Source organism: Manacus candei, unplaced genomic scaffold (genome assembly GCF_025592945.1).
Source record: "Manacus candei isolate 608988 ecotype Guabito, Panama unplaced genomic scaffold, ASM2559294v1 h1tg000119l, whole genome shotgun sequence".
Taxonomy (NCBI): Eukaryota; Metazoa; Chordata; class Aves; order Passeriformes; family Pipridae; genus Manacus; species Manacus candei.
In genome coordinates this window covers 3689482-3702168 of record NW_026138167.1, presented here as the reverse complement: position 1 = coordinate 3702168, position 12687 = coordinate 3689482, and the positions used below count along the sequence as shown (strand labels likewise).

Here is a 12687-nt window from a genome sequence, read left to right as displayed (position 1 = left end):
AGAGAGGAAGAGAGAGAGCAGTCAGCTAATGCTGCCTCCAGAGAGCCACGTTCTAATCTTACTCCTGGGTCGGGGCTAAAAGGAGTTTGGTGGTCTCAGCTTAATCCCCAGTGGAACTTTGTCCACACGAAAAAGCACCACACAGTTTGGTGTAACCCTGCTCAATAAGCAGTTTGTTCTGGGCTCAGACCTGGGCCTGGGCCGCTCCGGGTTTGGCCGGTGGCGCTCCGGTGGCGCGGATGGAGCCGGAGCTTGCACAACGCCCGCCGTCCTTCTACCCTACTCCCACCCTGCGTGAGAATTACAGTTCACACAGAAATTTAAAACAAAGTCTAAAGCCTGCAAATATTTAATCGGGCCTTGTGAGCTATTGTCTGTCTCGCCTCATGTGTGAGGGAACTCCCTGTGCTCCTGCCATAAACTCTCAGTTTCCCAAGTCTCTGCCGACCGCGCTGCCTGTCCCCGGCGTGGCCGGCCCCATGCAGAGGGAACGCCGGCCTGCTCTGTGTTCACAGCGCTGGGCTCGGCCAGTTGACAGTTCTTCTGAGCACTTGGATGCTGCTCTGAGGGTGGGAGCCTGCAAGAGGCCCAGAGAAGTCTCCCGAAGCTGTTTTGTCCTGTTCAGCTCAAGTCACACTTGATGGAAGCGATACTGAAATGTAAAGAAAGAACAAAATGCATTAATTGAGTGCTGTGGAAAATTTTGCTCGTCTTCCTCTCCTCTTAGTAAAGGGTAAACTGTAGCCCATTTTTCATGGCAGGAAAGCACATTTTCTTGCTCTCTGTTTGAAGCTTTGTCTCAGCCAGCTCTGTAACATGTCCAATGGTTCAGTGTTTCACAGGCTTCTTAGCTGATGATTAGATACTTTGACAAACCCTTTAGATTTCTTGTGGAAGCCATAAGACAGAATGTGCTAGGAATACTAATTCTAAGGCTGTGTAGCTTACTTGTGAGCAGAGTTTTGGAGTGTGACAGAAAATGTTTGCTTTTGAAGAAAGAAAATGCTCTGAGACATACAAAAAGATTTTATGTGTTTTAGACTGTAATGTTTGAATTATTCACACCTTCTGGGGGTTTTGACCCAAACTAGCTCTGTTACCAGGGATGCTGGCAGAAACCTCAGCCAATAGAATAGTCTCCTTAAACTTCTGTTGACTATGGTCCTGTTTCTTCTCTACCCTTTAAATCATCTTGTTTCAGATGGTGCCCAAAGCAGCAACTTAAATGTATAAGTGGCGTATCCTCAAAGCTGAAGATGTCATCTAAGTGTGAAGATGAAAAACAGTGCACTGAAAAACAGTGCAGGGCTGCAACGGGCTAATTGAATCATTTCAGGGCTCAGAATAATACCTGAGGGTTTGAGATGTGTCACAATGTGGGGTTTTTTAATTTTATCTTACAGAATACGTGTACTTCTCATACATTTAATGTATAAAAATCTTTTCTGATTAAAAGTTATTAGGCCAACAAATATATAAATCTCCTTTTATGTTATTGTGGAAACAATGAAGTTTATAATTTTTTAGAAAGAAGTGATACCCTTAAGGTCCTTAAGTATATGATTAACACAAGAGCAACCTCACGTTTAAACGTTTTTGTTAATATATCAAGTGCTAAAATGCTGTCACTTCTGAAGTTAGGCTTTTCCTTAATACCTTTTCTAGTTCAGATATTAGATTACTATTTTATCCTGTAGCCTGGGCATAGATTAAATTCACAAGTACCCTCAATGCATATTAGAATTGTTTCTATTTTCCTTTCATCACGTTGTAATGAAGTTCATCTTTTACAATATATGTTTAACATATATTTATTGATGAATTTAATCTAGACATACTTCACTTGTTATAACCCAGGTGACTTGTTAGTTGTCATTTTGGGTGACATTTTTTCGAGAGCTTTGTATAAAGAACTTCTTCTCCTGGATTTCCCACTAGCACCACTTCTGGTAAACATTTTTACATCTTCACTGCAATGCCGTGCTGGGAGTTGCCATCGTCCCATCCTAAATGTTCATACGTCTTAGGATGATTACACAAAAACTGCTGAGATAATTTTTTCCTGTTATGTATGCACAGAGCACCCCTGAATCTGCTTAAACCATAGAGCCCTGAGAGGACAATGCTTACAATGTGGTTTATAGGAAGACTAATGTTATTCCTGAACTCCCTTATCTTTCTCTCTGAAAGCTGACACGTGACGCTAAGAAAATAAACACCGGAATTTTTCAAATAGACAAAATTCTTATTTTTAAATTTGAATGTAGCATTCTGGAACTTTCTTTTTGCGTGGAAATGGTGCTCTGATTGCTGAGAAATGTTAGGAGGAATTTAGAGCATTCTTTGCTCACGGCTTTGCCAATAGTGGAGTTTGCAAAATGGAAAGAAAAGAGCTTGACCTTAAAACAGAAGAAGAGCCTAAGTGGTGACATATTCTGCTGATTAAATACTGGCAGTATGAGATCTGTTTATATAGAAGCAAAGAAATAATGCAGATCTAACTTTGAAGAGAAACTCTGGACTACTAATATAAAGACTTATTTCTTTTACAAAGTTATAAATAACCTGACATCAAACGAAAGGATTTAACTGTTTGATGGAATACTGTTGTTACAGGAATTAGATGCACAGTTCCTGTTCAATAAAGTTATTAGTTTTTAGTGCAAATTAGGGTTGACATTTATATAAATGATAAATACATGGAAAAGAAACATTAGTAGTTCCCATACCAACAGTACCACTTTAAGATCCAAATGTTTATAATGGCCACGTTGAAGTTTGGAACGGCAGGTCACCCGAGATAGCAGGGAAGGCAGGGAGTGCCCCTTAGAGAACCATTAGCTTTTTAGGCTGAGTTGTTCTAAGAAAATTGCGTCTGAACATGAACTACATTAGAGCAGGAGAGCACAGGCAAGTAGAAGGGCACATTTTAATGCTCCGTTTCATAAAAATAAAAGGAAATTCTATTGGGAAGGATGTTTTTCTGGAAAGTTAGTTCAGCTCCCAGTGATAAGCACTCTATTTGTTGGTAAGTACCTGTGGAACACACCCTTTCATTTGCAGGTTTTTCTCCAAGAGCCAAAGAAGGTTTTGCTTCAGGAAGTTTTAAACTTCCCAAAGTTACAATTCAGCTCCATTTTCCTGTATCCACGTTAGTATAACTTTGTCTGAGTTTTCACTTAATAAAAGAGCTACAACTTCTAATACTCAGCTATAATGGCTAAAAACCATCAGCCTGACTGTAGAGAACCGAGACCACGGCGCTGTCGGGCGGGGTTGGTCCCACAAGAACGGTGCACTGGGATGACTTGTAAGGTTTTGTTCAAATCTTGACATTTGGGGTTTTCGTGGCTACAGGTTTCAGTTCTCTCCTTGGCAATCTTTTTCCCTTCTCTGCTATCAATTTTCCCTTTCTTCTGTGGATGAAAAGAAACCAATGGGCTGCAGAAAGTCCCCGTCAGTCCCGTTATCTCCGTGCTGCAGCGGTGCCAAGCAGGAATCCCTGTGCTTGGATCTGGGGAGGCACTGCCAGGGGCTCAGCTGGCAGCTCAGAGCTGCTGGATGTTGTCTCTACCTTCTCATTTGGACACCCCCTGCCCTGCAGGTCTGATGGATGGTGGCTGTGCCATTGATGCCAGCCATATATTTGTTCCCAAAGTTTCTTCCCGAAGTGAAGCACTTCTCAGTTCTTTGGTTCGCCCTTGCACGGACAAAACGCTTGCTTTCTTTTCTTCCCAAGTGGAAAATTAATTAGCTGCTTCGAAAAATAATTCCAGTGGTTTTATTGTATATATTGACAGAAATAACTGACAAGAATGATGTCTTTACAGAGCTGCAGAAGTCCAAGTGAAATAAGTGAAACAAGAAAACCTAAATCCACCAGTAGAACTAGACTAAATATTGCTCTGAAAATCAGCACTTCCACTCTGCATTAATCCTGGACTAACCTTGCATAGTACACAAGCAGTGAAAAAGTTTTTGGTCTGAGATTGAACCATTTATTTTGTTACTTGTAATAAAACATCTGACAGTATTTAACATACATGCATAGAGCCATGGGAAACCAATCTGGGACCATAATCTTCTTTAAATCTCTGGAAGGTTGTATGCAGAGTTTTAAATTCAATTATTTTGTCTTTTTTAAATGCTTTACGGTTATAAAATATGTGCATTTACAACTTGGAAGGAGAAACTTAGGTTGTCACCAAAAATGCTGCTCCATAGTTAAAATAAATCTTCACAAGGCAATTTGATGGAACTGCTAGTTCTTGATAAATTAGTAGCATGCATCTACGTTACATGTCTAATTAGAACGTATGAATGTATGAATGACATGACATGATTATATGAATTATCAATTTACTTCAATTTGATTGATATTTGCTCAGTATTTTACATAAAGTCATTCTCATTCTTCAGCTTTCTGGCTGACATTTTAGTTTTCTCAATGAAAATCCTGTTTATTACTTACAAGGTGATTATACACTCAGTTACCTGATTATGAAAATATAGTTTCAAAGACTAGAGGATTCTTATTTTAATTTTCTGTAAGATTTTACAGCTGATTTGAGGTGTAACTGCAGAGTCATTCTGTATCATCACTGTATCATTCAAAAGATCTAGATCCTATTAGTTATGAAGGTTTTATTACCCTCCTTTGACAAAAATACTTACATATGCATTTTAAAGTAATTGTAGTTTTCATTGATGATAAAAGGAAAACAGAGACAGATAAAGTGAAATATAAATACATGTATATACAGTATGTAAATAGAAATAGGAGGTGTTCTCCAAAACATCTTTCCCTTGCTAGATCTCAGGAGAAGGTTGTCCCAGTGCCTGCCAGTGGTTACCTCCTTGCCCTGGCAAACAAGGAAAGGAGCTGCATTTCTATGATTCTCATTCTTTAAGGAGCATCAGAACGTTATTTTGGGGCATCACTGAAAAATGAAATGAGCTGCAACGTTCCCCTTTGCTCCCCAGAGGAAAATCACACCCAAGTGTTTTGGGTTCCTATGGTCTATTAGTTCCCTAGCAAAGGCCTTCAGGCCTGGGAAGTTCTCCTTTGTAAGGTGCCAGGAAGCAATGGCAGGAGAGGAGGGCTGCTGGAACTGTCCTGGTGGGAATAGGATGAAGAACTGAAAATCCAGGATGGAATATCCTTCCAGCAGTCGCCTCAGGTCTGCAGCCAGATACCCTCCCTAAGTGACAGGGGAAGCCTTATCTCCCAGCAGAATGATGAGTTCCCCTCACAACTTTATTACTGTTCCATACCACAAGGAGCTTTTAATTTTTTGATTGATTGTCCTTTCTTATTGCTCAAGTGCTGTGTGGCATATTGCTGGCTTTTGTCATTGGGGTCTGTTTTGAAAGACTGACTTTTATACTGCTTCAGGCTTTCACAGCGAGAGGAATTGCAGCAAATGGCCAAGCAATACACTATATAGTGAATACTGGCCCTAGTAAATGTGAGGAAAACATGGATTCCATCTAGAGAGTTCAGAAATCATGAATCATACTTTCCTAAGTGATAAACTTTCAGAAATACCAGTATGGTGGATCGGGATAATTATTGCACTGGTGAGAGCAGAGTGCACTTCCCAAAGAGTCACACGGGAGCATGGATTGCTGGTAGGGCAGTGGAGAGAGCCTGACCTGCTGGCTATTGGAGATTAGGCAAATTAGCAGGACCTGCAGAAGGCTATAAACTGGTGGGAGTGACAGAAGATAACTGATAGGCAACCTTGGAAGGTGTTGCTCAGTGAAAAGTTCCCACAGGTCATCCCATCAGTCACTGTGCCGGGCAGGCGGCTGCGGAGGCAGCAGGCACAGCGTGCAGGGTATGGGAGACCTGGAAACTCAGACAGGCACCAAGCAGGGGAGGTTCTAGACTTAAAGGTGAGGATTTGAGATACTCTTGCCCTTGCCTCTCCCTCTCAGCAGCCTGTTCCATTGAAAGCAGACAGGCCTTTGGCCAGTGCTTTCTGGTGTGCTAACCCTGAATCCTCACCGTGCTCTGGAACAGGGGCTCCACCTCCAGAATGATTTGGATTTGAGTTTGGCTGGTAACACAAAGGAAAACTTCATTAATTCATCATGAAGTAGCATTGCAGAAATGTATTTGCTGTGTCTCTTACCTGTGCATAGCTTGGGTCTTCAGAGAGCTGTTCTAACATTTAGAACATGTCGAGCCATAAATAAGCTAAGCTAAGATGGAATTTATTCCAGCTAAGCACGGGCAAAACCAATAAGGTTGTATAAATATCTGTAAATTTTGAGAGTAAGCAACATTTTTAAAGGAAACATAGCAAACATGAATGTGAGTTACCTGCTCCGGATTAAAAAAAAAATAGCTTGGACTAATTTAATAGATCTCAATTCAGAAAAAAGAAAACCACAAGCAAATATTAATGGAACATGGGCACATAGCTGAAGTTAAGCAGGTGCTTAAATGCTTGGCTGTACAGAAGTGCAGTGATTTAATTAGGATCTTGTTACATTTGACAGGCATATCTGACTTTCAGGCTAGAGAGTGAGCAACAAGAAAAGCTAATTCTAGATAAATGTGTCTGGATCCCAGTATGTGGCAGGAGGAGAGGCAAGCTGGATTTCAGTAAGGACTTTGTATCTTGTATTAGAGCATTTTGTAAGATGAGTATTCCATATCCCAGGCCTGCAAAACTCCCTGGGATCATTAAGCCAAGACATTGGGGGGGAAAAAAAAAAAAAGAAAAAAAAAGTCAAGAAAGAGAAGTACAAGGTTTTCGTTTTCTTTGTTGTTCATCTGCTCAGTCGAGCCCTGGGCTTCACTTTCTCCACCCATTGACAGTGAAACAAGGAATATGTGCTCGGCTACAGGTTTATTTGGTTGGGTTTTTTTCCAGTAAGAGGTGACTCATGTTTTTTTCCTTCAGAGTACATTATATGGCATATCAGGTTTAGTAGCTGCATTAGTACAATGAGCTGAAATCATTAAATTGATTCCACATGTGATAAATACCAGATTAAAACATCAGCAGCCCTTGTATATACCTTCCTATCCTTAATGTTGATAACATCACAGCGGGAAAACTGTTGAAAAGCAAAAGATAATGAAATAATAATTCCATGAAAGCTATTTGGGTATCTGCACTGTTGGTTTGGCAAGACTTCACTAACTACCCATGGCATTTTTAGGACAGGTAAAGGAAGTGAACTGTGAAATGAAAAATGAAAACTCCCAAAAAATTCTTCGCCTCTGCCTGTTCGTCGAGGGTATGGTGGCCATTAAACAGAAATCAGGAGTTCTGCTGTTCTGTCCTGGATCAAAAATACCAATTGTAGTTACTTTAGTACAGTTATGGTTGATTTTAGGTACTTTTCTGATTGCAGAATTTACCGTGGAAAAATAGATTTGTGTAATAAGCACTCTGGTTAATTTAAAGTTTCAACAGTACTGCCAGACTTGAAGGGCACCTCTCGCTTACAGGGTGGGAGCCAATAGCAAAGCTGAGAATCATCAGCAATATTTTCCTCAAAACAGTGTCTGAATGTGTGCTTAATTGTCTCTTATTTGCCTGTCTTTTAAAAATTCCTTCTGTCTTTAAGGGCATTAAGACGTTTCTACCAGTCCTTTGAAAGGTTTTCAATGTCTTTTTCACTGGTGAACTGAAAAAAATGCAAACTATTACTTTGTTGATCTTGTTTTTAAACTGAACTGCATTATCAACTTAGTGTGTGCTCTGAAGGTATTGTTAAAAGTGCTTTGAAAACTTGTAAATCCCTATAATTTATGTTCCTGTGGCCTCAACTTCTTCTTTCTGTCCTTCTGGTTTTAATTTGAATGCAGTCTTGTCTGGGTGTGTACCTGTAAAATTGTGTTTTTCCAAGTACAATTTACAGTCATGACCCTCAGTTTTACAGTGTTCCGACCTTATAGGAGCTTCCTCCTATGCCAAAAAGCCAACTTTGGGTCACACAGCTCTTTCATATTGTAATTGTCTAATCAAGGTTACTTGGAACAGATCCGATTTGGGCATTTTTTAGTTTATCACAAAGACTTTATATGAATATCAAGTAAATTGGAAAGGTTCCTGTGCAGGAGACCAGTGATAGCATTGCCTTATTTCTTCAGATGTACACAGTTGTAAACTTAGCCTGCTTCATGACAACAGTCCCATTTATCTAAACAATTCTCCTTTTAGAGCCAATGGCACTGATAGAAACCGAGATAAGAAATACAGATGGGAGGATCTCTGAGTCTCTCCTTACTGAAACTCCTCGCTGTGCAGCTCACAATCACCTTTTCTTTTTGGTGCCTGAGAATGCGTGGCAGACATCTCCCCTGAAACAGAGTCCCCCCTGATTGCCAGCAGGCACTCTAGGAAAGGACGAGGCTTGGGAGGGAGAGTTTTGAAAATCCTGGTGATTTCTTTCTGGATTTTCCCCCCACCCCGTGCTTACTGTGTTTAAATGGCAGGCATTGGGGTTTTATGTTTCGTAGCTCTAACTCAGAATAGTCCCTGTGCTATAGTTCTTTGCCTTTTGAATTAAGGTATTACATTATCTATTTTATTGTAATCTGCAGATTAATCCCCGTCCCGCTTACTGTCTTTTTGGGTGATACAGGAAAAAAGTTTCAGAGCTCAATATTCTTTATGTTCTTCTGCAATAAAAATAATGCTTACACACTGAAACAGAAGTTATTTGAAGTCAATGTTTTAAGCTTTATTTTTAGTACTTGCTCTCAGCCATGCTCATTTTTTTAGCATGACTTCAGCACCCTTGGTGGTTAACAGGAAGAGCAGAAGAGATAGATCATGTGGTTTAATTTTGTTATGTTTGTATTTTCAGATCATTGTACAATCTGGCCGTCACCCCACGGTGCTGCAAAAACTATGCCAGTTGCCTTTCCAGTATTTCAGCGATCCTCGTTTAATCAAAGTGCTCTTCCCCTCGCTGATAGCTGCTTGTTACAACAACCCTCAGAACAAGATCATCCTGGAGCAGGAGATGAGCTGTGTTTTACTCGCCACCTTCATCCAGGTATCGCAGCCGTGCGGGGTCACTGCGGCCGCTTCTCGCGCCTTTGCCCCGAGTGTGGGAATCCTTTGACTTAAGTAAAACAAGTAAACACCACTGAAGTACTTTGAGATTCTCTGCAGCTCTTCTCAAACCACAGATTACGCCTGTACTTGAGGCATCTTATAACTCCAAAAGGTTACCGAGTGATTCAGGTTCTCACTGGCCACTCGGGATCCTGTTTTCATTACAGCTCCTGGATGCACTGGGAAGGTTTGATGTAGGTCCTGCTATTACAAGACAATCCTTAAAATATTTATTTTTTTGAATTCCTGCACATATAGCATATCTGAAATCGCTACATTCATGTGTTTACATGCAAATGTACAGTTGTATACTGTGTACCATAGATTTACAGAGAACTGAATAAGTGTATATATTTTATGCAGAAAATACACAGAACATATGTTACCAGTCTAATCTTGCAATCTTTATTTTTGACAGTAAGCCACTGAGGTCATTACGAATACTGTTTTAAATAAGGATTTGCAGTATTTTTCTTCCCTTTGTCTGAATTTATGTGCTGTTTTATCTATCAGATTTTTTGGATCCCTCACGTTTTCCATACATTGACTGTTTCCAGTTAATAAATGCAGTTTTCATAAACACTCCACTATTAAAAATAATATGTTTTTATGAGTCTAGTAACTCTGTATCAGTCACCTGAAAGTTACTGTTGTTGATACAGAAATGTTAGTCAAGCTCTTTTTCCTAATGCTTTACAGCTACTCCAAGGATACTCCAAGGATAGGCTACATGCATTCGAGAGAGAAGGCACAAGAACTAAATATTTACTGAAAGTTTGCATAACTTCTGAGTGCAACTACTTTTTATCCTTTTAATACTAAAATAATTGCATAGCATTTTTTTTAAAAGTTTGGAACTTAGTATTAAAAGAATTTGCTAAGTAGTCATAGTGAAACTACAGATTTCAGTGTAGAAGTTGCAGTGGCAAAAAAATAATTTAAGCATTATGAGGAAATGCAGCAAGTTCAGGTTTTTTTCAGCCAAAAAACATGAGAGTGGAGGAGAGTATTCTCTATAGGAATAATTAAGATTCTTTAGCTTGATTTCTGTGCTATAAGAGTTGGAATGGCATTAAAATCCCCAGTAGCTACAGTAAAGTGTAAGTATATCTACAAGGGACATTAGTTTCCAGTTAGAGGTATATCTCAGATGTTAAGCCCACATACTGTTCTTGCAGGCTTTTAAAAAAGGTGTTATATTAAAATATGGAAGAGTTGTGTGTGCTGTAAAGAGTGCTGTCTTTGCTGACTTCACTGGAACTTCAGTTTTTTGCCCGTGCTAAAATCTAATCCCAAATGTTGCACATGCGTACGCAGAGAGCAGTTCTGGAGGGATCCAAGGAATGCTCAGATCCCGCACACGCAGAAGAGACTTCCCTCTCTACTTTTATTTCAGCTCGCTGCTGTTTGTCAAGCAAATCTCTCATTTGCTTCGGTGGAAGGTTTGGGAAAGACTGTAAAATGTTTCCCCGTGACTAGAAAATGAGATTCTTCCTGTGCCAGGGAGCACTCAAAGAAGTCCCGTTTGCGTAGAAGTTTGGTGGTGTGTACGAATATAACACTTAAATACAGTGTGTTAAATGTGTGCAGCAAAAATCAAAGGCAGAGGGTTGCTGGATTTTACAAACAACCTCCTTACCAACAGATTTATTTCCATCATCTGAAGTTTGCATCAGCCCGTTTATTTTTGTTACCTCTGCTTTTAGATGCGCAGAAATAATTAAAAAACATTTAGGAGTATCCACGATTTGCTAAATTGTATCTCTTATCAGATAATACCTTCTTCAGTGTTCTGCTGGGTGGATGCTCCAACAACAGACAGGATCTGTGGTGGGGCAGCCGACGTGTTCCCAGCGAGGTCGGTGTCTTTGCTGACTGCGAGGATGCAGCAGGGAATCCACACACGGCTCTGGGTGCTCATCCTGGCTGCCCCACAGCTGGGGCTGGGGTTACCCCCGCTGGGGAGGAACTCCACACACTCCCAAGAGATCAGGGCCTCGGGCTCCCAGGTCACTGGGAAGCACAGCCATTGAAACGGGAATCATTCATGAGTTTTGTAAGAGTGTATTTGGAGTCAGGAGCAAAGATCTGAAACACCATTTCTTTTACAGAGACATAGCTATGGTAAATAAAAATCCCAATAATAACTATTTCCTAAGAAGATATTAAAGCCTTGGGTTCTTTGTTGTGTACTAAAAATATTTTTTTTTCAAAACAAGTATAAATAAAGGAATAAAAATGTACTATATATATTATAGAATTTAAATGCTGGCAGTATTCTGTTGTTATATGTAGCAAACAAACCAGAGTTTGTTAATTTACAGTTTTCATAAAGTATTAGTATTTTTGAGTGACTGTGAAGACTTAAAAATGTTGTTTTAATTTCTCGGGTGTAAGATCTGAAAACCTGATGCCTTTTTTTTTTTTCCCCCGTAGGATTTTGCACAGAGCTCAGGCCAAATGGATAATCAGTTATCTCAGCAGAGGGGTACGTTCAATGCAGTGTAACAGAGTAGCAGTCGGTTAACAAAATGTGTACATATTATATTTCACTGTGATTTAAATTTTTTGAGTCTGCATCATGATAAAAGAAATACAGTAACTTGCAGCATGATTTTACAGCTTGGAGAGAGGCTCCCTCACATCCTGACGTGTCTTCCAGTCCTCTGCTCGTCGTATCAGGGATTCAGACTGTTAATCTTTATTAAATGCTGTGTGGTATCATGTCTTAAAATGTGATACTGTACCTGCACATATTTAATTAGCTGTCACAAAGGCTGCCTTCAAAAGTTTTAGGTTGCAGAAGCCATGCAGCAATGCCAATACACCTGGGGAGCCAAAAATCTGTAAAATATGGTCTTGTAATCGTTATTTGACGTTCATCGGTTTGCAGAAGAGGTGTGATTTTTTTTTCCCTCCGTTATTAAGGTATTATTTAAAATGCATTTAACCTCTTTAGGCTAAATTTGAAATATTCTCAGCTGAGATGGCTGTTACTTGCTAAACACATCTAAAATTCAAGTGCTGATGGGCATCTGTTCTTGAGTTAGCTGTATTTCACATAAAGAACATCGCTCGGACAACCATTTCTCCCTCATAGCAAACAAAAATCCACCACCATTTTGCCCAACATTTGGCAAGAGATGAGCAGTTCTAGGTCTAAAACATAAGCTTTGTGTTTAAAAATAAAATATAACACATGAAATTAATGTAACTTTATGGAGATTTTTACTGTCAACATTATACCTCTCAGTCTGAAGCAGCCTTGTGCAGTGTCTGCAGCACAAACTTTCCAGGTTTGTGTTTGCATGAGAAACTGCTCAAGAAACATCTAAAACCCAAATGGAAAACTGCTTTTTATTTTCACTATTCAAACTGGATGAACTTTTAAAGAAAGATGACTATGTGGTGACATGTGAGTGTGGTTTCTAAACATTCCCCAGTTGCAAAAAAGTTGTCTCAGTAATAGTATAAGCAGGATTATTTTTGTCCATTATATCACTTGAATGTGAAGGATGGTGTCCCCAAAACACAAATGGGAATAGTAGCACTGATGGGAATACAACCTGAAAGCACAAACTTCATTGTTGGGTGCTGTGTG

The 12687-nt window shown here is 39.8% G+C and overlaps 1 protein-coding gene across 1 annotated transcript in view; it reads left to right on the top strand.

Annotated features, from left to right (window-relative positions):
* Positions 1-12687, top strand: part of SCAPER (S-phase cyclin A associated protein in the ER) — a 142215-nt gene that overhangs the window by 128587 nt on the left and 941 nt on the right. The window contains exons 30-31 of the mRNA XM_051770357.1: positions 8833-9024; positions 11523-11574. Of these exons, the coding sequence (XP_051626317.1) occupies positions 8833-9024; positions 11523-11574 (244 nt within the window). The remainder of the gene's footprint in view (positions 1-8832; positions 9025-11522; positions 11575-12687) is intronic.